We start from the raw sequence: 27,653 nt of genomic DNA on the forward strand, positions 1-27,653 counted from the left end.
TGGGATACTTCCCTCGGATTACTTGTTGTAAAATGTTTTTTTTTCTTTCTGTGCATGGTTTTACTTTTAATATGTTACTAGTTATGTATGAACTTGATATGTATATGAAAGGATAATTTTGTGATTGGTTAATTGCTGTTAATTAATTGTAACGAATATTTTATCTATGATATTGTTTGTTTAAATGTGTAAAGTTTTATTTTATAGAACTGTATCACATTAGAATAAATAAATAATAACGGAGAATTGATCAGAGTCATTCTGGTGATGGTCTGTAGATTGAATGCCTTGGAGCAGATTCAGGAATGGTTACTGTTGACAGCAGGATAGGCAAGGTCAGCAAATGAAGACCCAAGCCCAGAGAAATGGACCAGTCAGTCCAGCTGCTGTCAGAGGGGAGAGCCAGTGATAGGGACCCTAGACAGGCCCCAGATCAGGGTTTGCAGAAAGTGCAGCTATAAATGCCACTGGATGTTTGGCTTATAAAATGCATTTCTCAAAGGTTGATTAGAAACCAGGGTATGTTTAGGTCTGCCCGCCTCCATTACATAACCATTTTGAAATGCAGCATCTCTCATTCACTGGAGAAAATGCCTCAAGATCATCTCTCTACTGCACCATTGCTTGCTCTCACCCTCTTTCACCCTTTTAGCGCCTGCTCTTGCTAGCCCCCATTTATAACCGCTCTTGCTCGCTCCCTTTTGTGCCTGCTCTTGCTAATCCCCTTGTGTTGACCCTTGCACTCTCACGCACTTGCTCATTTGCACTTTTTGAATAATGCTTGCTCCTGTCTGCTTGCTCTTAGGCGCATGGTCGCTAGCGCTCACTCTTTTGCTTGTTCTCTTGTGCTTGCTTACACTCGTGCTCTTACTCTTCTTTTGCACCTGCTCTTGCTCGCCCCCTTCTGCCGACCCGTGCACACTCACATGCTTGCTCTTTTGCAAGTACGCTTGCTCTTATGTGCTTGCTCTTTGGTGCTTGCTCTATTGTGCTCGCTTATTGTCATGCGCTCTTGCTTGCTCTGGTGAGTTCTTGCATGCATTCCTTTTGCACACTCTTGCTTGCCCCCTTGCATGTACCCTTGCACTCTCGCCCTTGCCCTCTTGCTCTTTCGCAAGCACAGTTGCTCTTGCATGCTTGCCCTCTCCTTTGCAAGTTCTCTTGCTCTTATTCCTTTGCTTGCTCTTTCTCTCTCTCTAGCGTGTTTGCTTGCTTTTGCATCTTTTTCTCTTGCATGTTTACTCTCTTGTGCTTGCTCCCTTTTGCTTCTCTCATGCGCTCTTGCTTGCTTGTATGCTTATTTGCTTTTGGTCCCTACTTGTGCACTTAAACATGCTTTTATGCTCTTGCTTGCACACTTATGCTTCCTTGAATGCTTGCTTGCTCTTGCGTGATTGCTTGTGGTTTGCTTGCATGCTTGCTCTTGGGCACTTGCTTGCACAGTTGTTTTTGCACACTAGCACGATTGCCCCACATGCTCTCTCTCATTTCCTCCATCCAACATATAACACTAGATGTGCTACCGTTTTTCCTCAAATATCTTCTGCCCTTAGAGATGATGCATTTGGTAAATTGGTGGTAGCTTGCCTGAACATTTAGAGAAATGTTAATGGATTGTGGTATGATCTAGTATGTTTTTTAAATGGTAAGGAAGCATGTACTTTGCTTTGTTTTATTTGTAAGGCAGAAGAATGGCTCCACAAGCAGGCCCAAAAGGAAGGCTGGAGCAAAGCATCCAAGCTCCAGGAGCGCAAGACCAAAGAAGGGTTGATTGGTGTGCTGCAGGATCAGAACTGTGCTGTGATGGTGGAGGTAAGGACTTAATCATGCATGTTTGTAAATTATTTTAAGAGTTCTAATATAGCAAATCTATTTCTATAAACTGTTTGGATGCCAAACATTCACACAGCACAAGGTAGACTTGAGATGATGTTAACCCATAGAATATCTCATTAGATAAAGGTGAACAACCATAGTTGTCTTATTGTAATTTTAAACAAATGCTGTGTATATTGTTTTGGAAAACTGCAGTTTGTGAGAATTCCAAAGCCTGATCATTAGCCATTGTTTAAAAACATACACTTATCACTCAAATCCAAATATTGGGCGAGGTGGGTTTCTACGGAGCATCCAGCTACTTTCCATATCTAGTCTAGGCTGTCTTGGCCTCTTCCTGGAGTTAAGATGACCAACTCCATACGTGGCCCCATCTGTATCCTGTTTCCCTTCGTTATATAAAATCCAGTATGGCTGTGGAACATCTTCAGAATTGCTAATACAAGTGTGTGACATGGGGACTCTGTACAAAGGAGTTGGTATGATGTATAACACAACTGTACACAAGTGTTTTCTAGGCGCGACAAGATAAGGGAGGGAAGACAGAAGGGGGACAAAACAAACCATCTTACTAGGTCTTGTCATTCAGTGCGATATGCAAACGTGCAGCTCGGGGGAGAGGGGAAGTGCCAGGGACAGGGGAAGGGGGAGTGTAGCTAGGGCAGCGCGACTATGGGTAAGTGCAAGGAGGCAGGGGACTGTAGGCTTCCAGATAAAACCCCTAAGTGCGCAGGAGTCCTGGAGGCAATGGAGGGGCTACTGGTCATGGGGAAGCCTGGTACCAGTAGCCAGGCAACCAGTCGGCGCAGCAGACAAGTCGGTCAGCAGGGGAGAGCGAGAGAGAAAGCAGAAACGAAAAGGGAATGTCCTGAGCTGCTTCAGCAACTTAAGGTGGTCCGGCTCAAGTTTGAGAGGGGCAGGGAGGCTATTCCAGAGGGAAGCACCTGCAGAGGAGAGGGATCTAACCCCATTCTCTGCCTGGAGAAGCATCTGACCCTCTGAGAGTTGGAAATGGCTGAGCAAAGGGCTCGTGAACGAAGGTGTTTAGGAAGAGAGAGTTGGATGTAGTGCGGGCTCGGCCCCAGAAAGCCTTGTGAACGATGCGGAAGGTCTTAAGCTTGATCCTTGCAGCCACTGGGGCCAGTGGAGAGATTTCAGGGCTGGAGAGATATGGTCCCTGAGGCCAAGGAAAAGTCACGCAATCCTGTTCTGGATTAGTTGCAGAGGGCGGAGAGATTAGAGGAAGGTAGGATGAGAATGAGGCTGTTGCAGTAGTCCAGCCTAGAAAGAACCAGGGCTCTGGAGACAGTGAGCTTCTGGGGGAAAGTGAGAAAAGAAAGAATACCTCTGAGGAGGTGCAGCTAGTAGTGGGCCTTCTTGGCAAGGTCCCTGATGTGAGGAGAGAGTGGAGTCGAAGATGACACCAAGGTTTTTAGCCTTGCAGCAAGGCGAAGGAAGAAGGCCCAAGGAGGGCAGCCAGAGTGAGAGGGGGGAAAGCGGGAGTCTCAATGAGAAGAATCTCAGTCTTACTGGCATGAAGGCAGAGAGTTTTGCAGGCCCAGCACTCCTGAATCACGGATAGACAGTTGGGAATGAGCGAGAGAGGAGAGGAGGCTGAGGGCAGCCTGAAGGTGTCATCCGCATAACACTGAAAGGTAGAGAAGGTAGAGTTACGGTGGGCCAAAGGGGCCAAGTAGACATTAAAGAGCCAGGGTGAGAGGTTGGAGGCCTGCTGAACACCACATGTGGAGAGAGAGAGAGAGAGAGAGAGAGAGGTGGTGGAGAGAGAGAACCCAAATTGGACCTGGGAGGATCAGTCCAGGAGGAAGGAGGTTAACCAAGCCTGATCCGTGATGCCCGGGTTCTCACAGAGACAATTTATCAGGATGGCATGATTGACTGCGTCAAAAGTAGAGGAAAGATTAAGGAGAATGAGGACAGAAGGAAGTCTAGAATCAAGATTAGCGAGCGGATCTTCACGGGTGTTCAGGAGACCACTTTCCGTGCCTCTGGCTGCTCTGAGGCCATCAGAAATGAGTCTAATAACCACTAGCTACCCACCTCTAACACACCCAAAGGGGGCTACTTATCAGAAAATACCCTCACAGTGGGGATTTCATGAGAATATATATCGATCACCACGATCAAGGTAGTCCGTTTAACATATTTTAATCATTATTTCTCAACACTTAACAGTAAAAGAAAGGATAAAAAACCAATAACAGCGTTCATCATTTGAAAACAACAATGGACAGAGAGAGAAAATACCATTTCGTATTTTAGCTGTTAACACCAATGTATTTCCAATTTATAAACATTCATTGGTTTGTGTGATGTTAGTAATAGTGCGACTTAATCACATTACAATTATACGTCAACATGGTATAATAGCGTCTACAATCTAATGTGTTTCTGGGGCAGGGGACAACACTGTTGCGGTCTAAAGCTCATCAGTGGTGGCCCAAGACCCGTCTTCAGGACGCAGTAGGATAAGGTACAGGTTACGCTGGCAGCATGGCGCCTATGTGTCAGTATGGTAACCTAAAGGATGGATAAAAATTGAAGCAAATATAAGATCAGATTAAATAAAAACCTTGTATTAGTGGCATCATAGTGATATGGCAAATAAATCAACTTGCTAACCTTAGTGATTTCTTATGGTGTGATGGGTGAGACGATTGCATTCGTCAATCTTTTTCTGGCGGCTAGAAAGTCCGTCCATCTTTTTCTGGTGGCTAGAAAGTCCGTCCAAAGAGTACAGGCTGTGAATCAATACACAGTGTTTTCTAATACGAGTGTGACGTTAAAGAAAATAGCCGTCGTGATTAAATCTACAAGACCATATATTTACCGTTTAATATGGATCTCAATGAAGTTTTTGGCTTCCCATTCTGGGAAGGGGGCCTTGCACATGGACAGTGTATTGGCCTTGAACAAGGTGGTGTAGTTATATGAACGCTACGTTTCCCACAATGCTCCTCAGGGTCTGTGAAAATTAAAAGCACATGTCAGTTCCGACTTGCTTTTTTGTTGACTATGGGCATGCAGAGAACAGCAACCAAATTAAACACCACTTACTTAGCGGTGAATGTCCCAGATGTTATCTAAACTTTGGTATCTTGTTCAAGTGGTTAGATTATCAACTTGCATGTCGCACACAGTAGGGGGAAGAATTCCTGCATGGGTGCAAGAAAAACAGGAAAAAACGGTAAACCCTCTGCTCATTTAGGGCTAGCCTTGTTTAGCATTGTTTCCCAGATACCTTACCTTTCTTGCCGATGTTCGCGGTAGAAGACGGAGCCACTGTAGAACGCGGCTGTCGTCGTGCGATGCCTGTAGATGCTAAAAGGCTCACTTTGACATCAAGGAAAGGCTGCCGACAATGTAGAACGCGGCTTTTGTCATGTGATGTCAGTGTGTACGAGGAGCTCGCATTGACATCAAGGAAGGACTACCAACAAAAATATGTCCACAACCTTCGGTTAAAAAAATCGAGGAAGGACTATCCACGTTTGAGTGGAGAGGCCATTTTGAAATGGAAAAATGTGCTATATTACAAGCACTTAAGGCCATTCGGTACCTATGGGCAGGCAAAGAAATAACATCTCTCAAAGATATTATTACAAACACTATACTTTATTATTTCACATGCTGACCGTCATTTATGGAATTAAAATGACAGCTAGTCTTAGCTTTCAACGGCTAGCTAGACACAAGGCACACCTGTTAAAGGCAGTAACCAAAGGTACACCATGTTGGTCAATTGGTGTCATAGTTATCAGTTTAATTAGGGTGGGTCGTAAATAAATGATCATACAATGTGGTTTTCTGTGGCTATTGTAACTGCCCGCTGGGACTATGTGCTCTATTGTATGGATCTACTATGCCCCTAGTCTGTGTATAGGCTGTTAGTGGATAAACAGATTCCATTCAACGGCGATGTTTAGGCCAGATTGGACTGTTCAAGTTATAAATCCATTTTTGTTCCAGTTTTTTGAGGGACAGATCCCTATTACCACCTTGTGGGTGGGCTTTTGTTGTTTGAATCACGAACCAGAACATCTCTTCACAAGTGTGTTTGGCCTCTATATAGTGGGCCACGAGTGGTTTGTCAGGGGTGCCATTTTGAATGGCTGAACGATGTTCTCAATACGTACTTTGACAGGCCTAATAGTCTTGCCTACATAAATTAACCTACACAGGCATTTTATCCCGTAAATCACCCATTTTGTCAAGCAATTTGAAAAAGATCGATATTTCCACATCCGGCCATTGAGGTCAATTTGTTTCAATTTTTGGTCAGATGACACACTGAGCATTGTCCACATGCGTAGTGTCCGCTGACTGGTGGCAGGCCCCATAATGTGGGCTGAGTAAGTGACTCATTGTTATTGAAATTGACAAACAATTGGGAAATCAACTGTGTTACCGCAGATTGGCAGGCAATCCGACTGCTGGACTGGCGGAAGAAATCATGAGCCTTATGAATCATGCACAGGACCAGAAATGGATCTGCAAAGATTAATTTATGTTCTTGACTAGACCTAATCCTACTACCCCGGCTTTGTATCTATTACCTAAAATGAATCCTTCCCCCAGGCCGCCCAATTGTGTCAGCAATAGGCTCTTTGTTAGAGCCCCTTTCCATCTATGCAGATTCCTTTCTGAGACCATTTGTGGCTAAGATGAAATCATACATACAAGACACGACAGCCATGATCCACACTATTGCCAGTCTACACCTAGGGGCCAATGACATACTGGTTACCCTTGATGTTGAATCATTATATACCAACATCCCTCAAGACCATTGCATAGAAGTACTATATGAATATCTCGAAAAAAGGACCAACCTTACAGTGCCCTCCAATTTCATCATTGAATGTGTTAGGCTGGCTTTAACAATAAACTTTTTCTTATGCAATCAAACCTTTTACCAACAAAGACAAGGCACATCAATGAGGGCCACATTTGCGCCGGACCTGGCAAATTTGTATATGGATCATTATGAAACTAATTTTATCTATACAGTGACCAATACTTTCCATGAGCACATCAGCTCATGGCACTGTTATATTGATGACGTTTTCATGCTCTGGCATGGAAGCCACGTTCAGCTGGTTCATTTTCTTGTGTGGCTCAACAGCCAAACTCCAACTATCAAATTCACTATGTCTCATAGTAGTGAAAGCATAGCCTTTCTCGATTTGAAAATCTTCAAAAAAGATGATCACCTGGGCACCACATTATTCAAAAAAACCCACAGATAAAAACACGTTACTACTCTACAGTAGTTTCCATCCGTCCAGGCTACGGGAAAATCTGCCCTATGGACAATTTCTAAGAATCCTACGGAACTGTAGCGAAATCGCTGACTTCAAGACCAATAGTCAGAAACTCAGTGAAAAGTTACGACACAGACAATACCGTAGGAAAATCATTAAAAGATCCATGAAAAGAACATGCAATGCCAATCGTGAGGTCATCCTGCAAAAATTTGAAAAACCACAGGATGAAAGAATCACGTGTCTCATCCTTTTCCCCCCTGAGTAATGATCTCAGGGTAATATTAAAAAACTGAAATTGTCCAAACCGAAGATTTCCAACCGAAATGTCCGAGATTTGCCTTCAAACGTATGCCAAATCTCCGAGACAAATTGGTACACACCTACCCGATGAATAACAATGAGTCACTTACTCAGCCCACATTATGGGGCCTACCACCAGTCAGCGGACACTACGCATGTGGACAATGCTCAGTGTGTCATCTGACCAAAAATTTGAAACAAATTGACCTCAATGGCCGGATGTGGAAATATCGATCTTTTTCAAATTGCTTGACAAAATGGGTGATCTAAGGGATATAATGCCCGTGTGGGTTAATTTATGTAGGCAAGACTATTAGGCCCGTCAAAGTGCGTATTGGAGAACATCGTTCAGCCATTCAAAATGGCACCCCTGACAAAACCACTCGTGGCCCACTATATAGAGGCCAAACACACTTGTGAAGAGATGTTTTGGTTCGTGATTCAAACAACAAAAGCCCACCCACGAGGTGGTAATAGGGATCTGTCCCTCAAAAAACTGGAACAAAAATGGGTTTATAACTTGAACAGTCCAATCTGGCCTAAACATCGCCATTGAATGGAATCTGTTTATCCACTAACAGCCTATACACTGACTAGGGGCATAGTAGATCCAAACTTCCTCAATAGAGCACATAGTCCCAGCAGGCAGTTACAATAGCCACAGAAAACCACATTGTATGATCATTTATTTACGACCCACCCTAATTAAACTGATAACTGACACCAATTGACAAATATGGTGTACCTTTGGTTACTGCCTTTAACAACAGGTGTGCCTTGTGTCTAGCTAGCCGTTGAAAGCTAAAACGAGCTGTCATTTTAATTCCATAAAATGACGGTTCACCAGGTGAAAGTATGGTGTTTGTAATAATATCTTTGAGAGATGTTTTTTCTTTGCCTGGACATAGGTACTGAATGGCCTTTAGTGCTTGTAATATAGCACATTTTTTCATTTCAAAATGGCCTCTACTCTCCAACGTGGATAGTCCTTCCTCGATTTTTTTTACCGAAGGTTGTGGACATATTTTTGTTGGTAGTCCTTCCTTGATGTCAATTCGAGCTCCTCGTACACACTGACATCACATGACAAAAGCCGCGTTCTACATTGTCGGCAGCCTTTCCTTGATGTCAAAGTGAGCCTTTTTGCATCTACAGGCATCGCACGACGACAGCCGCGTTCTACAGTGGCTCCGTCTTCTACCGCAAACATCGGCAAGAAAGGTAAGGTATCTGGGAAACAATGCTAAACAAGGCTAGTCCTAAATGAGCAGAGGGTTTACCGTTTTTTCCTGTTTTTCTTGCACCCATGCCGGAATTCTTCCCCTAATGTGTGCGGCATGCGAGTTGATACTCTAACCACTTGAACAAGATACCAAAGTTTAGATAACATCTGGGACATTCACCTCTAAGTAAGTGGTGTTTTATTTGGTTTCTGTTCTCTGCATGCCCACAGTCAACAAAAAAGCAAGTCGGAACTGTCATGTGCTTTTAATTTTCACAGACCCTGAGGAGCATTGTGGGAAACGTAGTGTTCATATAACTACACCACCTTGTTCAAGGCCAATACACTGTCCATGTGCAAGGCCCCCTTTCCAGAATGGGAAGCCAAAAACTTGATTAATATGGATCTCAAACGGTAAAAATATATGGGTAAATATATGGTCTTGTAGGTTTAATCACGACGGCTATTTTCTTTAACGTCACACTCGTATTAGAAAACACTCTGTATTGATTCACAGCCTGTACTCTTTGGACAGACTTTCTAGCCGCCAGAAAAAGATTGACGAATGCAATCGTCTCGCCCATCACACCATAAGAAATCACTATAAGGTTAGCAAGTTGACTACTTATTTGCCATATCACTACGATGCCACTAATACAAGGTTTTTATTTAATCTGAGTAAATCTTATATTTGCTTCAATTTTTATCCATTCTTTAGGTTACCATACTGACACATAGGCGCCATGCTGCCAACGTAACCTGTACCTTAACGTACTGCGTCCTGAAGACGGGTCTCAGGCCACCACTGATGAGCTTTAGACCGCAACAGTGTTGTCCCCTACCCCAGAAACACATTAGATTGTAGACGCTATTATACCATGTTGACGTATAATTGTAATGTGATTAAGTCACACTATTACTAACGCCACACAAACCAATGAATGTTTATACATTGGAAATACATTGGTGTTAGCAACAGCTAAAATACGAAATGGTACTTTCTCTCTCTGTCCATTGTTGTTTTCAAATGATGAACGCTGTTATTGGTTTAAGTGTTGAGAAATAATGATTAAAATATGTTAAACGGACTACCTTGATCGTGGCGATAGATATATATTCTCATGAAATCCCCACGGTGAGGGTATTGTCTGATAAGTAGCCCCCTTTGGGTGTGTTAGAGGTGGGTAGCTAGTGGTTATTAGACTCATATTTCTGATGCTTCCTTCCTCATATACCACAGCCCCCTTGACAAAAACTGAGGAAACTTCTTTGCTCACAACTCTTCTTTATGCTCTGAGGCCAGACTGATGATCATGGAGACAACCAACAGATTCAGTGTGGAGAGTAAGCTGGGAGATGGCCAGCTTTTCCAGGAGTTTGCCCAGGAAACGAGTGATGGAGATCGGGCAGTAGTTTGCTGGACAGAAAGGATCGACGGAAGACATTTTCAAGAGGGGGTGCACAAGGGAGTGCTAGAGTGGAAAGTTCCAGTGGCAAGATAGTGATTGCAGAAATCAGCCAAGGCTAGAGCGAGGGTGTCATTGTGGCTCTTGATGGTTCTGGAGGAGCAGGGGAGCACCTGCTTGGATGACACTTTCATAGATTGTATTTGTCTAGAAATATTGTCAGGAGTGGTAGGAGAGAAAGAGGAAAGGGAGAGGCGGCCAGAGGGGTGCCAAGAGTGGGACAGGGACATGCAGAGAGAGAGGGGGGGGACAGGATGTACTGAGCTTTAGTGGTGAAGTGAGAAGCCAGAGCCATACAGAGGGCCTGAAAGGGAATAGGAGAGGTGAAGACTGCAGGAGGGATTGGCCAGCTCCTTGCAGAGTTCAAAGAGTTCAGCTGCGTTGTTGGAGGCCACAGGGACGCTGACTTGGATGTGGGCTCTCTTCTTGGACAGGACAGAGTCTGTATTGCCTTTGGAGCAGGCGGCAAGCCAGTTTGCCAGAGGATGCGCCTGATGCCCTCCACTTCCTCTCAGCAACCCTACACTTGTGTTTCAGGGTGGCGAGATCGGAGTCATACCAAGAGTTGAACTTGCAGGTAAACTTCAGGCGGATTCTCATGATGGGGCAAGGACATCCAGATTGTTGGAGATAGAAATATGCAGGTTAGAGAGGGCTGTGTCAGAGTGTGCGTCAGCCGCAGGTGTAGGAGGAGCAGAGAAAGTAGCTACAAAGGCCTCCACAGACACGCTTCATGGGCCGGATGACTGAGAAAGTAGGTGGCAGTGTTGGGGCCGGCTTCGCCTGGGGGACAGAGAGCTTCAGGTGAGAGGAGAGCAGAAAGTGGTCACTCCAAGAGAGAGGAGCGGTGAGAGGGTCCGAGAGGGGGGATGGCTGAGGAGATCAGAACATCCAAGGTGTGCCCGGCAGAGTGTGTCAGACCTGAGGGTAGAATGGAAAGAGTGTCGCAGAGGTTGCGGAAGAGCCCTGAAGAGGGATTGGAAGCATCAGATGGATTTTGAGGTCTCGCAGGAGGAGAGGTTGAGCGGTAGAGGCAAGGAGAGAAGGGGAGAGGTCAGCTCACTGAGAAGAAGAGGGCGACCTGGCCAGGTGGACTGTAGATGGTGGCTACAGTCGGAAAGGGGCCAGGAGAGATAGACAGCCGGCAGACCATGCATTCAACAGAGGAGTAGGCCTGCGTAGGAATGACAGAGGCAGGGACCCACTCTGGAAAGATAACAGCTATTCCTCCGGGACGGTTGATTCTGGGTTTGGAGAGGATCTTGTAGCCATCATGAAGGAGAGTGTCAAAACATATAACACAGCTGGCCGTGGACCATGTATCGGTGAGAGTGAGGACATCCAGGTCAAGTTCTTCAAAGAGGTGGCAGATGTCAGAGGATTGTTTGAGAGCAGAGCGAGTTGAGAGTAGCGACATGGAGCAGGTTGCCATATTTGAAAGACTTCCGTGGAGGGGTCGATGCTTGAGGTATGCCCCTGCAACAGTGGTAGAGGGGCCTGAGAGTGGTCAGAGGAGGTAGGAGAAGGAAAAGTAGCCACAGAGGATGAGGATGGTGCCAGAGAGGTGGAGGCAGAAGGCGGCGGAAGAGGAGCGAGAGAGGTGCTGGTAGGAGTAGCAGGAGAAGGAAGGAAGATGAGACACCTATCTTAAACCGGAGGAGATTCAGCTGGGGGCCTTGGACCAAGACAGTGTAATTCAGATAGACATTAATGATGGTCTTGGAGGAGTGGAAGGAGGCCAAGAGGACCTCCCACTGAGTGCCACCAATAAAGGGAGAGGAGGAAAAAGGAGAGGGAACAGAGACGATATGAGGGGTCCATACGTCTGGAGTGGGAACGACAAAGAGGATGTCGGTACGAGTCTGTCTGGAGGAAGCACTGATGTAGGTATCGCCTATAAGAAGGCCTTGGTTGGAGACCAGGATGTCCCTCTTGAACTTCTTCCTTCCTGACTTAGTGAGAGGGGTAGGATAGGAGATATAGTAGCAGTTAGAGAATATGGGGGAGACTGAAAGCACCATAGAGGGTGAGAGGAGAAGGTAGGAGGGAGTGAAAGATAGTGGGGAGAGATGAGAACCCCATGCCATGCAGGATGCGCAGAGTGGGCTGGGGGTCACACAGTAGCAAACCCACAGAAGCGGCAGACTGGTACGCTCAAGAGTACAAACTGTACCCCCAGCGGGTTGGGGTTGTAGAGAGTGGGAGAGAGCCTAAAATGACACAGATCTGTAAGGAACGCATTGTGGCAACAGTAAAGACAGACACAAGTGATCACAATTCAAGAGTGTTTTATTAAACGGTATGAATGGGTGAGAAAAACGCCTAATCTAAACCTAAATCTAAGATTGGAGCAAGCTACGACCATCAAATAATAATAAGGCACTCCTAGTGGCGTCTTGTCAAATAAAAAGGGCCTATACTAAAAAGAAAACTATTGCCAATCATTACTGCTAAATTACAAAATAGTGTGGGATAATGTTCAAAAGAAAAGAAGTGTTCACAAAAGAAGTCAGGATGGTATAGCTGAGGTATTCTTTCCCCATGTTTATAGCACAGGACAAGGCGGGATTCTTGAGCACAGCACACAACTGGGCTTCTGCAGCACACGGTTACAGTTTGTTTCCGCGATATCGGGACCTTCTATGGCCAAGTCTTCCATACAAAGTCTATTGCCTCTGAGGGCCTGATGTTTCCACAATAACGAAGCAAAAAAGTTCCTTTCCTTAATCTTTTACGTTGGGTGATACCTCTTCACCCCGGGTTCCCCATCAACCAGGCTCTGATCCCTCTTGTATGTTAGCCTCCCTCCGTCGGGTTCACTACCGCCTTTTACTCATATTTCCACCTGTAGTGTTCATGAGTCTCAATGTCTTTTTGAACAATATTTCACTGTGGACATCCTTCAGCCAGGTTCACTCTTGTCAACACAATGTTCACTGGGTTATTACGCTTCCTCAGCTCGGTTCACATTTGCCTCACTCAACTGTTCACCTTGGTGGTTTCAACACAATATGGGATTCCCTTTCCATAGCTTTCACCTGGCAACCCTCCGTCAGGTTCACATAGCTATTCTAACACAGTTCATATTCTATCATCTCATCAGAAAAGCAGGGTTCCCTTCCCCTAGCTTTCTTTCGGCGTCCCTCAGTCGGGTTCACACTTGCCTTAGTTTGCAATTTCACAATCTCATCAGAAAGCAGGGGTTCCCTTCCCCTGGCTTTCTCTTGGCATCGACGGAGGGATACACTTGCCAGAGTTCACAGCTTTCCACTTGGCTACGGGTCAAAGACCTTGTGTACAAGGGGCTTTACTCCACCCTTGTATGACCACTTTGACCTCTTTTCTTCGGGCTCTTCTAGGGCCTCCTGGTCACTGTAGTTTCAACAACAGGGGGACCAGTCTTTCGAATGAGCTCCCATGTCGCGCCGGACCACTCTGTAGCTGGTCTTTTCTTATGCTATTAAAGTTCAGTAACACACCAGGTCTTTGTTCACAGGTTCTTTCATATCATTTTGCTATTTGCTACCGTCGCTCAACACAGTTTGGTTTACTATCGACTCTTTCTCCGACTCACCGGCTGTGATGAACCGCTTGGCTTTTCTTGTCTCTGGAGTCCAGAACGGTACCACAGTAGCAAGCGTCTCTCCCTGCCTAGGTTGTCAGTTTCAGAGTGCACCGTGCACCCTTGTCAGCTGTTACACCACACGCTAGCTGTAGTTCCCGGTCTTATGATTCCTTTCATGGAGGCTTTGTGGTTCTGGGTCGAAAAGGGCAAGGGCAATTCCCTCCTTGTCGTCCTTTTAGCTCTCGCTGTCTTTCTCCTCCTTTTGAACTGCAGCCCTGGAATAGCTGCCTCCTTGTGCGGTTTGCCTTGCTCAAAGTGTGCTCTTGTGCTCCATCTTTTAACCCTGTGGGGAAGGGACAGGGCTGTCCGGTGTGTGTAGTTGTCAATTGCCTGACTCTGTCTGACCCTTGTGTTGGGACATAAACCGCTCTGGTATTAGTCTGTTGTCTTCCACGGTGCAAGAAAGTGTTTGTGGCGTAAAAGGGGGCACGGGTGGGTAGAGCTTCTAAATATCCTGCAGGGTAGGATGGGAAAAGGAAGAGGGTACCATGTCGCAACCTTCGGTGTCCTACTTCCACTCCCCGAGGAGCCCTCATCCAGGTGATCCTCCCGCACTGGTCCACCCCCAGGAACTGGATCCAATAGGGATGGCTGTGTCCTGGCCACCTGGATGACAGATCCCTGGGACTAGTAAGTGAGACACCTTCAGGTTTCTCACAGATCACAGTACATCAGTAACCACCGTTGGGGATTGGGGGGTGGGAGGCTAGAGAGTGAGAGAGCGAGAGAGAGCCTAAAAAGACACAAGATCACAATACAATAGTAATCTCAAATGAGGGGACCTTGAGAAAAGACAGAGAACACAACAGATAACTGCTGGAAGTGGAGAGCCTAGGATTGCTCAGGGACAGAGTACTTTAGACGGTTAAGTGGAAGTACGTCCAAAGGCCGTGAAGTTTAGTAGAAAGCAGTAGTGGCTGCTTCCCCTACCCGCACCCCTGTTACCTCTTGGAGGCTGATGGTTGGCGGCTGCACCACGCGATCACTCTCTGTGCTGCCTCTTTGCCGCCAATCACCTGCATTGTACAACACTGCGGCCTTGTCCTTAGAGCTTTGCTGCAGAGGGTCCAATCCTCGGTTTTTAAAGGTTTGGATACGTGGATGTAGGCGCAACATGTTACATGTCCACGGGCAGCGTCCCCTGTGCACCTGCGTCGCACAACACAGCAGCCTTGTCCTGCGAGTGCTTTGTCGCCAAGGGTCCGATCCTCAGTTCTTAGGTTTCGTGGTCTATTCTTTAATTTGGTGTGTCTTGGAACTTTCTGGTAATTTCTTCAACTTCTAAGCTCACTGCTATCTAGGCCGGTTTATTTGCCTAGGAAAGCACAGCATATTCTTTGGGCACCCCACTGAGAGAGGCCTAATGTCCCACAGAAGACACATTACACAGAGAAATACCCTCAGTGAAGCATGTGAACAAGCATGTGATTATTCAGGAGAATAAAAAGATAGGGGCACGTACGTCAAAGTCGCCACTTAATTCCGCCCCAACACCGTCTATGGTAACAAGTTCAGAAATGTTTACTGCCACAACTGAGAACGCCATGCCTCCCATTCTTACTTGTAGAATACTTAGTTGTAACTCTTGTGCCGCTTGTAAATGTCTAGCGGTGGTATATCCAGTGAGTGTTTTTAGGGCTTGGCAGCCAACCGTTGGAAATGCTGGTAGTCATTTTACAGAACAGTCATGGGCCTGATTTTTAATGCTAATGATGATAGTATGTGAGCACATTATGGCAATTCCTTGTATGTGTTTGCAGTACCTTCAGTAGAATGAGTGCCTGGGCAAATTTACAATATGTAGCAAATGATGGCTCTTCCATCCCACAAGGTTGCAGCATTTGCCAAACTTTCTACGTATAAGGGCATATGTCAATGCCTGGCAAATGCCTATCGGAAGGCATACCTTTGGCATTTCCAATGCTGCTTGTATTAAGATTACCTGTTGACTCATTTAGATATTGCTGTGCTTGTATTTTTATTAATTGAGCCAATCATATTAACTGCATTAGGATTCCATTTTAAAATGTTAATATAGCTGTGAAAAATCTCCCAAGATTCGTTGACATTTGAAAATGTCTTTTAATCCATATTCTTTTCATAGCGCAATGTTCTGAAACGGCCATTTTGTATTACTTGTGAGAATTTTGAAATGGTTTCTGCTTGCCATTCAAGACCGCTATTGCGGCATAAAGTTGTTACTAGATTTGGAGTCTACCATTTTGCAGTTTCCTTTGAGAATGTTGATGGCTTGTGTTTTTTTGCATATACCCAAATGTGTAAAATTGACTTGAGCAATCGCACTGAATAGTGGCTAGAAAACTCAAATTGTAGGAAAAATACTGAAACTACAAACAATTTCCGCCAATGTAATTTGTTGTCTTTTTGAATCCAGGTCAACTGTGAAACCGATTTTGTTGCTAGAAATATAAACTTTCAACAGCTGGTTCATCAGGCAGCACTGGAGACCATGGCTCACTATCACAATGCGCAGGTGGACGTTCCGACCTACATCAAGGTTAGTACTGGGTTCATGTCCGCCAGTTATTCTACAGGGAATACAGGAAATTCATCACGTTTTGTCAACAGGTGCTATTGGAGCATTTAAACTGGGACCCTTTGTGCTTCTGCATAGATTTGTTTTTTAAATGGTATTGCTTATAGCACAGACCTAGCTCAATCAGGGAGTTTACAACTGGCAGGAGCCAGCATTGGGATTGGCATTTTATAAAGTAGCACAGTACTGGTGGTGGAGGGAAAGGGGGATTTTTATTAGTCTAGTAGGTATTGTTGAAAGACCCACGTTTTTATTGTCTTCTATTTAAAGGCTAGCTTAGACGCCAACCTTTTGATAGGTTTGCTACACAAGGTGCAACACAGATCTCAAGGAGCACTCACTCGCAGAGAAGGTTCAAGGATTATTATTGCACTTTTTTCCAGATCCTAGGGCTGTCCCATTTTCTTGCCTAATTGCACCAATACCTCCCTATGCCAGGGTGTCTCTACCCAGGTCAGCATATACTGCCGGTTTCTCCCTTCTGTTTAAGGTCTGGCTTCGCTAGGTTGGAGGACCTAAAGGCTAATGACTTCACTAAGTTCCCTCGGGATCATTCTAGACTGACTCTACAATGTCCGTGGTGTTAGTTAACTGAAAAGGAAAATAGGGTATGCTTTTTCAGACGTGCTGCCTGCCCTGACCTTCCTAGCACACCTGCATGTTCTCTCCCTTTCTCTGTCTGATGATCTCCACTCACTACTCCTTCAACTCCATCCAACTTCTTCCCTGCTACTCCCCATGTCTTCCTCTTCTGTCCCTTTAATGTCACTCTTTCACCTGCCTCTACCCTTCAATGTTACAACTCCTTTCTGACACACTACTTCTCCCTCCTCCACACTACTTCTCCCTCCTCCACACTAATTCTCCCTCATTCACACTACTGCCACTCCTACCCCCTATCTCCTTAGTCACTCCTTTCACTCTCGCAACCACTTTTCATTCACTCAACACTCTCTCGAACACTTACTCTTGCTCACTGACCTTCCATGCACACTCGCCACTCAGTACCACTTGCTCTCACCAACCAATACCTAATCTTGGTCACAAAAAGTCTCAATTCTTGAATCCGTCACCCTTCCTACTGCCGATCTCCTGGTCTGCCACCTCTTTCTCATCTGACCTAACCCGAACAACCCAAAACTTCCTGTTTCCCCTCTTATCATCTCCCTCTTTCTCCAATTGAATTACTGCTCCAGGCCAATCTGGTTAGAACATCTTGTAATCACAGAAAATTACAAAAAGCAGGTTATGACCCACCCCTTGTCTCTGTGCGGTGCAGTCATGCTGCAACATTGGCAACTCGCAATACAAAGTGTCATATGTTTGTGTTGGGCAACTGTGACACGGTCTCCCCCAAGGTAAGTGCATTCCTACCGAGCGATTGCCTCTCTGCTATAAGTCATTGGTGGTCTAAGCCAGCTACAGCAGTTTTTCTGCCGTGCAAACTAATGCTGGGGAGCACTGTGTGGCATTTGGGAAAGCTACGTAGGCGCTCCGGTTCATCTTTTGTCCTCTCGCTTTCTCTGTTCTGAACCTGCAGTTCAGATGGGTGCAAGCAGATCGCATGGGGCGCGGATTGGTTTCCATCCTGCGGGTAGTGTCTCTGCATGGTTGCAGCTTCTCTGATGGTTCTAGAAAAGAAAGAGAACTTGGCCTGCACTTTTGTCAGGCGGCATTGAGTGATGCAAGTTGGTACTGGACAGGTAAATGCAGGCACTTAGGGAGGGGGACAGGATATTGGGTCCTCTCAGCTGCCATTGTCTCCCTCTGGGGAAGGCTTGCTCTGGCTTCCACCCTGGTAAACTAAGGCTGAGATCGGATTCCTATTCCCTCGTGATGGGTGCGAAAGCCTCCAGTGGTGTGGCATTTAGCTGCCAAGGCTGTTGGCATTCTGTTCGAGACTGCTTTATAGGTTATGCTTGCTATTTTGTATAATTTCCTGTCTATTTTGTCATGATTTCCTGACTGCAGATCATGTAGTGTTGCAGAGATGCAGTCGAATTTGCGGGTGCCTGTAATGATTGGCAGTTTTGAGACTGGCACACAGTATACAATCGTAAACAATAAAAAACAAATGTATTTGTTTTAGCATTTTCCATAACATGAAGATTGAGCAGACATAAAATGGAGTATAACATTTTCAAAAAGCTGAGTATGAATGGATGGGGAAGGCTCTACAATGGTGAACTGCAAACTGTCAGGATAGTATCTTTAAAAAAAATAAAACGTACTGGATGTGTTGAAGTGCAACTAATGACTGTCCTAAGCAGGACAAACTGATTAATCCAGTTAGATGCAGTCTTTCGAATGGATTGTGTCTCCCAACGTATTACTTATATTTGACATGTTACGTCCAGTTTCGGCTGCTTTGGAAAACCTTTTCGGCAGAGGACGCCCTGCGTCGAGATAATGTCGCTCGAAGGCCTCCGTCGAGGTTGATGTCATCAGAGGTTATATGTAGCATGCGCGGCACCCGTTGGCCTCAGTTCAATTTTTTCCATAAATGCGTTTGCTTTGTGAGAAACTCTGTGCCCCTCATACTTGAGAAAGTATACTTCTTTATTGTTTTTTCGAACACAACTCGATATGTCTTCTCGGTCTGGTGTCAAAAAATGTAAGACTGCGGATCGAAGATGTCCATTACCGACCCGGATCTAATGTGCCTGTGGTGCCTCGGAGAGGGCCACAAGACGGATACTTGTTGCAAGTGTCAGTCCATGACGGGAAAGGTCTTAAGGGAACGAAAGGGGAAGCTTCAGGTAGGCAAAGTTTCCAAAACCACTAAGTCCCGACCTGCTAGGCCTTCGACCGATGAGTCAAGGGGCGACTCTCCTCGGAGGAAGGTCAAGCGCTGTAGGTCTAGGAGTGGTTCCCGCCACTAATAGTCTTCTTCGAAGAGGTCGAGGAGAAGGCACCACCGGTCACCTTCATCGTCTTCGTCAGACGGTTCCCCCGAGATGGTGGCATGTCTGTCCAAAAAGTCGACACCCGCAGAATGGGAAGCTTTCTGTGTGGAAATGCTGAAGATCTTTGAAAAACAAGGTCATGCTCCGACCAAGCATTCTATGGAAGCAGGAAAGGAGAGATCTCGGCTGAAACTTGCGTGCCCTCGAGCCCGGTAAACAGCGTGATCCACATCGAGGGGCCTCGATCTGAGAAGAGGTCAAAGGATCGCTCAAGGCATGTGGCGAGATCGAGGTTGCCGATGCCTTCGAAACCCTTGAAGCCCTCGACGCCCATCGGGTCCTTGACCCCTATTTAGGCCGTCGACGCCAGTGTCGACATAGACGCCAAAATCGTCGACTCCAGCTGCGCCACTTTTGCCAGCTCAGCCAACAGTGCCTGCTCACTCTGAAAAAAGGTAAAACAAAGTCGACGACTTCGTCAACGTGGAAGCCTCTGGGTTCTAAACCAGAGATGATGTATACTCCTGTATACATCAAGTCCCTGACTTCCATATTTGAGGAGTAAGAGCGGTCAGATGAGGAAAATGCCACTTTTGGGCTTCAATACGGTACTCCAAATGTGCCTGAATGCCTTATTTCAGAGGAGAGTAAAACGCAAGATCTGTGTGACAATTTTCATAATAATAGTGGCATTGACGCCTCTCCTGAGCTGGAGTTCAGCAGGTCAGAACCAGGGGAGCATGCAGACTCCTCGTACAGACAGCTCATGTCTAAGGTTGTAGAATACTTGGGTTGGTCTAGACCTCCAGCACCATATGATCAGGATGATCTAACCGACATTCTGGACAAGGGTCTGCCTACTGATCCAGTTTTGCCTTTCCATGTGGCACTTCAAAAAAGGGTGGCCAGGAATTGGGAGGCTCCGGAAGCTAATCCGGCAGTTGACAAAATTCTTACAAAGAAATAACTCCACTCCAGTCGTGACCTCGGCTACCTGTCAAAACGCCCCTGTGACAATGAGACAAACAGCCGGTGTTAAAGTGAAAATTAAAGCTTGTCTTTATTCAGGCTCAACAAGTTTGACAGCCAAGTCAATAACTCAAAGTCCTTTCTAAATTTCCTTCTTGAAGTTCTACTTAAAGTTTTCTCTGTTTCTCTTGTAGGGCACAACATAAGGACCTCTTTCCAACCTTTTCTTCTTAGTCCTCATACGCCCAGGTGCTTCCTGTAGCTCCTGACTCCACGTCTGGTCCGATCTGTCAAGAGAACAAGAATGAGCACACCTTGTCATACTTCCAGGCTCCTTATATAGGCAGCACTTAACTGTCCAATCAGCGTCTACTTCCTGCCACAGACCATAAGAAGCCTCCCAAGCCCCGCCCCCCTTTTCCTGGGAGTATGGCGTCTGATGAGTTCCTGCGGCTGGGTCTAGTGACGCCCTCTCGTTGCCCCGGTATGTATAGAGTGAGGGAAGGTATGGTTTGTATTTCCTTGTTTTTTTAAGATCTTTGTTTTATGCTCCTTTGTGGCCGGCCATCAGAACTGTGTGCTTCCCCACTGCATTGTGGTCTCCCCTCGACCGCTCTGCGGCCGGAAACCCTGCCGCCATACAGTGTGTTCGCGGCTCAGCCTTCAGCTCGAGCCTCCCCTCCCTCCGTCCTCCGGGGTCTGTGTTCAACACGCGGCCTCCCTCCAACCGCGACCGGCAGACCGCTTCCTCATGCCGGGAGCTCTGGAACACCCCTTGGCATGCTTGCTCGCACAGCCGCGAAGCCGCCACTCGGCACTGCATCGGCTGCTCGCGGATGCAATATTCGCCGTGCCGCGTTCCCGTCCAAACTCCCCCTCCCTCATGGGTACGGGGGGAACTGGTCTCTCCATGGGCTGCCCCTTCCATTCCTCCAAGGAAGGTTCTGTCATGTTCCGCTGGCCACGGCAAACTGGGTCTCGGCTTGGTGGGCTCCCCCATCCCTTCTCTGCGCTGGCCGCGGTACGTTCCTTTTCTCTGTTTTCTTTGAGTGATGTAGCCTCGTCTCCACCGTCCTTGCGTTTTTCATAGGGGACTAAGCTGTCTTCTCCACTATCCCTGGAAGTTTCACAAGGGTATGGGTTGTTCAGGTCTTCACAGCCCCATTCTCGAGAGTCTGGTGGTGCAGGCACCTATAAACAGGCAGTGTACCCTACCATCCCCCCTAAATAGGGACGATAAGCGCGTAGATGGATGGACGTGAAAGGTATTTCTGCAGGGAGCATGGCATTAAAATCTACCAACTCCACTTGTGCCCATGCACAATTTTCGTATACTGTTTGGGAGTGAATTTCTATGGTGGCAGAACATATTCCCAAAGGGGATGAGAGGGACGGCTCCTTAGCTATTGTTAAGGAAGCCATGTGAGTCCCTTCAATCTGGATTGGATTCTGCAGATAGCATCAGCAGGTCCATGGCTACAAGCGCTGTGATGCGCAGATTTGCGTGGTTGCGAAAGTCACGTTTTGCACCTGATGTGCATGCTAGACTGCTCAACATGCCATTTGAATGGTCTCCTCTTTTTGTCAGCAAGGCTGACGAGAGCCTTGAAAAGTTGCAGACCTCAAAGGTGGCAGACAAATCTTTAGGCGCCGCTGTTAGAAAACCTCAGCCTTTTCTTCCTAGCAATCCTTGGAGGGATACATCTTTTCGCTACTACTCCTCATTTGGAAGGGCGAGAGGAATGGCCGGTCAAAGAGACCAACGAAAAAGTCCTTGTGATGGACGAGGTAGAGGTGCCAAGCCAGCTCAAGCAGCAGCCTCTTTACCATCGGACTCTGCATCAGCCACTTCAAAACCACTCTGAGGGCTTGAGTCACAGCTCCCCAGGGGGGGCAGACTTTCTCAGCATCTAGAAGATGGCAAGACATTACTTCAGATGCTTGGGATCTGGAAACCATAGCCCACGGTTACTGCCTTCCTTTTTATAAAGAAGCCTCAGACCAATCCACCGGGGAAACACACGGAGTATTCCAGATCCACTCCTTGTGCTGGAAATGTTGACCATGCTAGAGAAAGGAGCTATAGAACCGATGCCGGTAGCAGAGAGGAACAAGGGTTGGTATTCCCCATATTTTTTTATTCCCAAAGAGGACGGAGGACTGAGACCCATCTTGGACTTGAGATACTTGAACGAGTTCCTGAGGAAAGACAAATTCAAGATGGTCACTCTTTCTCAGATCCTTCTGGCCCTCCAACTCCAGGATTAGTTCATTGGACCTTCAGGATGCTTATTTTCATGTGCCGATCCATCTCAAGCACAGGAAATACCTGAGGTTCGCAGTTGGCGGCTCGCACTATCAAATTTGAGTCCTGTCATTCGGGCTGACGTCCGCCCGAGGGTTTTTACCAAACTGATGGCGGTGGTGGCAGCGAGTCTCAGGAGAGGGGGGTGGGGGGTATTCACGTCTACCCCTACCTGGACGATTGGCTGATCAGAGCACGTCCTCCCAAACAAGCCCGGGATCATCTCAGCGTTACCTGCCACTCTCTTCACAGACTGGGCTTCTCCCTCAATTAGAAGAAGTCCCATATGACACCTTCACAAAAGCTCCAATACATTGGAGCTGTGATGGATACATCCTTGGGAAAGAGCTCGCCACCCGAGGTGAGGGCTGAAGACATTCTTCAGATGGTAACAAAATTCCAGAGTGCCCAGATTCTACCAGCCTTCTAATTTTTGACGTTTCTCTGCCTTATGGCATCCTGCATTTTTCTGGTACCGAGGCCTGCCTGAGAATGAGATCCCTTTAAATGGCTCTCAGAAAGCAATGGTCTCAATTCTCAGGAAAGATGTCGGACCGCCTTCAGATTCCAACCAGAGTCTCTCACGATCTTTTGTGGTGGGCCTGCAAGGAAAATATTCTGAAGGGAGAACCCTTTGGCAACCATGGGCGGAGATTACAGTAGTGACGGACGCCTCACTCACGGGTTTGGGAGCTCACTGCAATGATTTGACAAATCAGCGGTCATTGGTCTCTATTGAGTCCAAACAACACATCAATCTTTTGGAGCTGAGAGCAATCGGACTAGCGCTGAAGGCCTTTCTGCCCTCTGTACGGGGAAAGAATGTCCTGATAATGACGGACAATACAGTGGCCATGTACGACCTCAACAAGAGGGAGGCGTAGGGTCACTACCACTGTGCAGAGCAGCAATGCAGCTCTGGTACTGGGATATTCAAGAGGGAATCTCCCTATCGGCAGTTCACCCAGCCGGGGAGGCGAACACAGTGGCGGATTCTCTGAGCAGGCAGGGCACATTCTCCCACGAATGGGAGCTAGCCCAGGAAGTCCTTCAAGAGATCTTCGCCCTTTGGGGAACCCCCTCAAGTGGATCTGTTTGCGACCAATGTCAACCGTAAGTATGAGCAGTAATGCTCAAGGGAATATCCCCCAAGAGGAGCTCTAGGAGACGCGTTCGTGGTGGACTGGGATTTCCTACTCGTTTCCTCCAGTCCCCGTCAATCCTCATGTAATCCGGAGGTTACGAAGGTTCAGGAAACACATGATCCTAATGCCCCGGATTGGCCAAGGAGGATGTGGTACCCAGACCTTCTGGACGTGTCCATCTGTCCTCCAAAGCGTCTTCCCCAAAGAGGAGCTTCCCTCACGAGGGGAGGGTCAGCTTCTCCATCCAGAGGTCAAGATTCTGAACATTCATGCTTGGTTTCTGAAAGGCTGAGATACAAGGATTGGGACCTTCCGGCTGACGTAATGGAGGGGTTGCTTTCAGCAAGAAGGCCAGGAACAAAATCTCTGTACTGTTGCCATTGGAATATGTTTTGTGACTGGTGCAGAGAAAATAATGTTAATCCTTTTCAGTGCAACACTCCGGATGTTTTGGCCTTTCTGCTTTCATTAGCACATAAAGGTCTTCAGGTTGGCACCATTAAGGGCTACTTGGCAGTCCTATGTATCTTTAAGCGCTCATCAGAAGAATGCTCCTATTTCAAGATCCCTCTGGTGACTCAATTTCTAAAAGGGTTCACTAATGCATTTCCTCCATCTCCTTTTCAGGTTCCGGCTTGGGACATTAAGGTTGTTAACCTTCAAGACCGTTCTGTTGGTTGCTGTAACTTCAGCCCGTAGAGCGAGCAAATTGCAGGCACTTTCCTCCAAGCCACCCTGTACTTTATTCCACAAGGACAGGGTTGTGTTGCAGGTAAAAACCTCCTCCTTCCCTAAGGTAGTTTCTGACTTTCATTTAAGTCAGAAATGTGTGCTACCGGCCTTCTATCCTCCACCTCATCCTGGTAAGGAAGAGTAGAGGCTCCATAGGTTTGACCCTAGGAGAGCGTTAAGCTTTTACATCCAGACCTTGTCTAGATGGATCATTCTCGCCATATCTGAATGCTACAGACTGGCAGGCAAAGACCCTCCTGAGTGCTTATGAGCTCATTACACCAGGGGCATGGCTACATCGGCAGCCCTTCAAAGAGGTGTCCCTATTAAGAACATCTGTGATGCTGCAACGTGGTCCTCAATACACACGTTTACAAAGCATTATTCTTTGGATACTTCCTATGCTCAAGATGTCACTTTTGGTAAGGCAGTACTTTACTCTGCCCTTTAATCTATACATTCTACACCTTCCTCCAATCATGGATACTGCTTGGGGAGTCTGTCAAAGATGAGGAATACGTTGGAGGCCACAATCCATTCAAAGAACAAGTTACTTACCAAACTGGTAACTTTCTTTCGACTGGATGTTCCTCCAATGTATTCCTCATCGCCCTCCCAACCTACCCCTCTGTAGAATTTCCCATACTGTTACAGCTTTCGTTCCACCAAGGCTGAGTAATGTCATGCCCGTGTTAATGGGAATTTGTGTTGCGGGAGGAGGGGAAAAAGGAACTGAGGCCAACAGGTGCTGCACGTGCTACGAATAACTTCTGATGATGCCTCCGTTTACGGAGACTGTCGAGGGACATTGTCTCAATGCCATCGACGCAGGGCACCGTCTGCCGAAATGTTTTGCTGAAACTGGACAACATGTCAAAGATGAGGAATATGTTGGAGGAACATCCAGTCGAAAGAACGTTACCAGTTTGGTAAGTAACTCGTTCTTCTGTAGCGGACTGTTAAATTCTGTTATAATTTACATAGAAGTTTACATTGAATGTTCCCACTGTATAGCGTGAAAGGCATTTTAACCCCTTAACTGCCAGGCTATTATGCAAGTCTATGCAAAAAGTACGAGCATACTCGTCTTTGGAACTTAATTAAAGACCAAACATTTCTTCCCACCCTTTTTCAAGGATTTCCATCACAGCTGACCAGTGTATTGACAAGTTTCTGTGAACAATGTTTAATCGTCGCAACTTAAGTTTTTTGGAGAAATGTTAATACTCTTTTTAATATCCTGTCTTGATTTTAATATATATATATATATATATATATATTTAACTACTTGTTTTGTTTATCTTCATTTTGTGTTATATGTATAAAAATGTTTATTTTGAATCTTAGTTATCAAGAGATTAGTTATCAGATTGAACTTGTATGATAGTTGGCTGCCCATTGGTAAGATTACACTCATACTTTATGTGCATAAAACATATTCCCATAGTACGCTATAGAAATTGCAGAGAGATCCTGTAAATCCATGACCTTTCACACACAAAAAAACACAAGAAAGTGGGAAGTGTGATTCCTAGCATTGGGTGAAACTGTGAGGGGGCCAAAAAGATGTTTGCATTTTTCTTTAATTCAGCATAGAAGTAGCTCATTTGTATTAATCATACAGCCAATTTAGCTTAAATTTAAACAGCAAAATATTGAAATCTTTAATTTAATGCACAAATTCTATTTGAAAAGCTGAAACCCAAGACTACACAGGATATATGTTCCATTTGTACGACAAGGACTTGTAAGTTAATGGTTAAGAAGTGCAACAGTAGGTCCATTTAAGTCTATAAAGCTCCCCAAGTGTGGTGTTCTTTTATCTTGTTTCATTGACAAAATGCTTTTTCATTTGTACCATGTTTGTGCTGTTCTTTCTGGAGGAAGATTGTAATGCTCTGTCTGATTTGTGTTTAGAGATTTCTGTGTGCAGATGACCTATCGAAGTTAAAGACTGGATCTGGTGACTCCTCACTCAGTGATCTGGTTGCATTATCAATTGGTGAGTAGCTGTGATTGCCAATAACATATTCACACATTTTGTTGCTCGTTTTACGAGGAATGGGATGTTTTAAAATACTATCATTTGGCTACACGCCCGATGATGCCTAAACAATAATTCACTGCTGGCATCTTGTCCACTGAGTGTTGCCCAGAGCAATTGCCAGAGGTTAAGATTGATACTAAACATTCAAGCCATTACCTGTTTTGTGTTGCTTAAACCTCTCGCACACTATCATTCTATATTTCTCTCTCAGCCTTCCATTTGAAATGGGATGTTGCTGGCCGAATTTTCAATCTATATGTTTGAAAGATGCATCATAGTGTGTGTGTGTGTGTTATGTTACGTTGATTTATACAGCAGTCTCCAGGCATGTGCACAATATATAACTGTAGCTAGTTGCAATGAACAAGTTGACAATCTACACAGGCCAGCAGAATAATCTGCAAGGATCTTTGATCTGTCCAGTCCATGTCCAGATCCGGTCCAAAGAGTTGAGGATGACTCTGGCACCACGGAAGCTGGCCTACCATGAACCTCGGGCCATTGCTTTGAGCTACCTGGCGGTGGGAAGGGTTGAGCTTCTGAGTCCTCCTCCCAGATCCCATATTACCTCCTTCAAAGTGAGAATTTAAACCTCTTCAGTGACATGGTTCACCAGCTATTCATGAGACCAGTGACATCAACCCTAGATATAAGGATGAGAATCCAAACCCGAGTTCTAGAACTAGCTATGAGGAACACATTGCATATATTTACATCTACAGCTGATATGCGAGTATCTGGACCAGAAGACAACGCTTTGCCATGAATCCCACTTTAATATTTCTAGTTAACAGCCACTTGAATAAACATCACGCTGCAAGGCTCTGAGCTTCCTGGGTTGACAGTGCGCCACAGATCTGGGCACCACAGGTTAGAATCTACCTGGCTTCATAATGCTTACCAGACAATTAAAGCCTCAGCAATGCAAGGCAAAGGCACAGGTGATACGGATTACAGTTGGGCAAGTTAAACAATCCAAAACAGGCTAAGTGGGTCCAACTGGACCCAATTAATACAAGGCCTTGTTAGTTGGACATGACCAGCTTGATCCTTTTGTACGAAGGGAAGTTGCTGTATGAAGTAATATTATGGTGCAGGCATTCACCAGGCGTCTAGCGAGAGAGGGCAATATTTAGGAGGGGAGAAAGAAAACGAAGGAAGAGAAACCAATTTTGTGCCAAGAGACTGATGATAAAGAAGCTGCAGACTGGGGAGTTGACCATGGTCACAATCCAACTCCAGGGGAAGAACTGTG

The 27,653-nt window shown here is 46.0% G+C and overlaps 1 protein-coding gene across 1 annotated transcript in view; it reads left to right on the forward strand.

The window, feature by feature from the left end:
• TSFM (Ts translation elongation factor, mitochondrial) overlaps positions 1-27,653 on the forward strand; it is a 107,231-nt gene that overhangs the window by 64,305 nt on the left and 15,273 nt on the right. Inside the window, exons 3-5 of the mRNA XM_069653358.1 lie at positions 1,684-1,812; positions 16,133-16,255; positions 26,269-26,353. Coding sequence (XP_069509459.1) covers positions 1,684-1,812; positions 16,133-16,255; positions 26,269-26,353 — 337 coding nt within the window. The remainder of the gene's footprint in view (positions 1-1,683; positions 1,813-16,132; positions 16,256-26,268; positions 26,354-27,653) is intronic.

This window comes from Ambystoma mexicanum, chromosome 3q (assembly GCF_040938575.1).
Source record: "Ambystoma mexicanum isolate Mex_15411 chromosome 3q, UKY_AmexF1_1, whole genome shotgun sequence".
Classification (NCBI taxonomy): Eukaryota; Metazoa; Chordata; class Amphibia; order Caudata; family Ambystomatidae; genus Ambystoma; species Ambystoma mexicanum.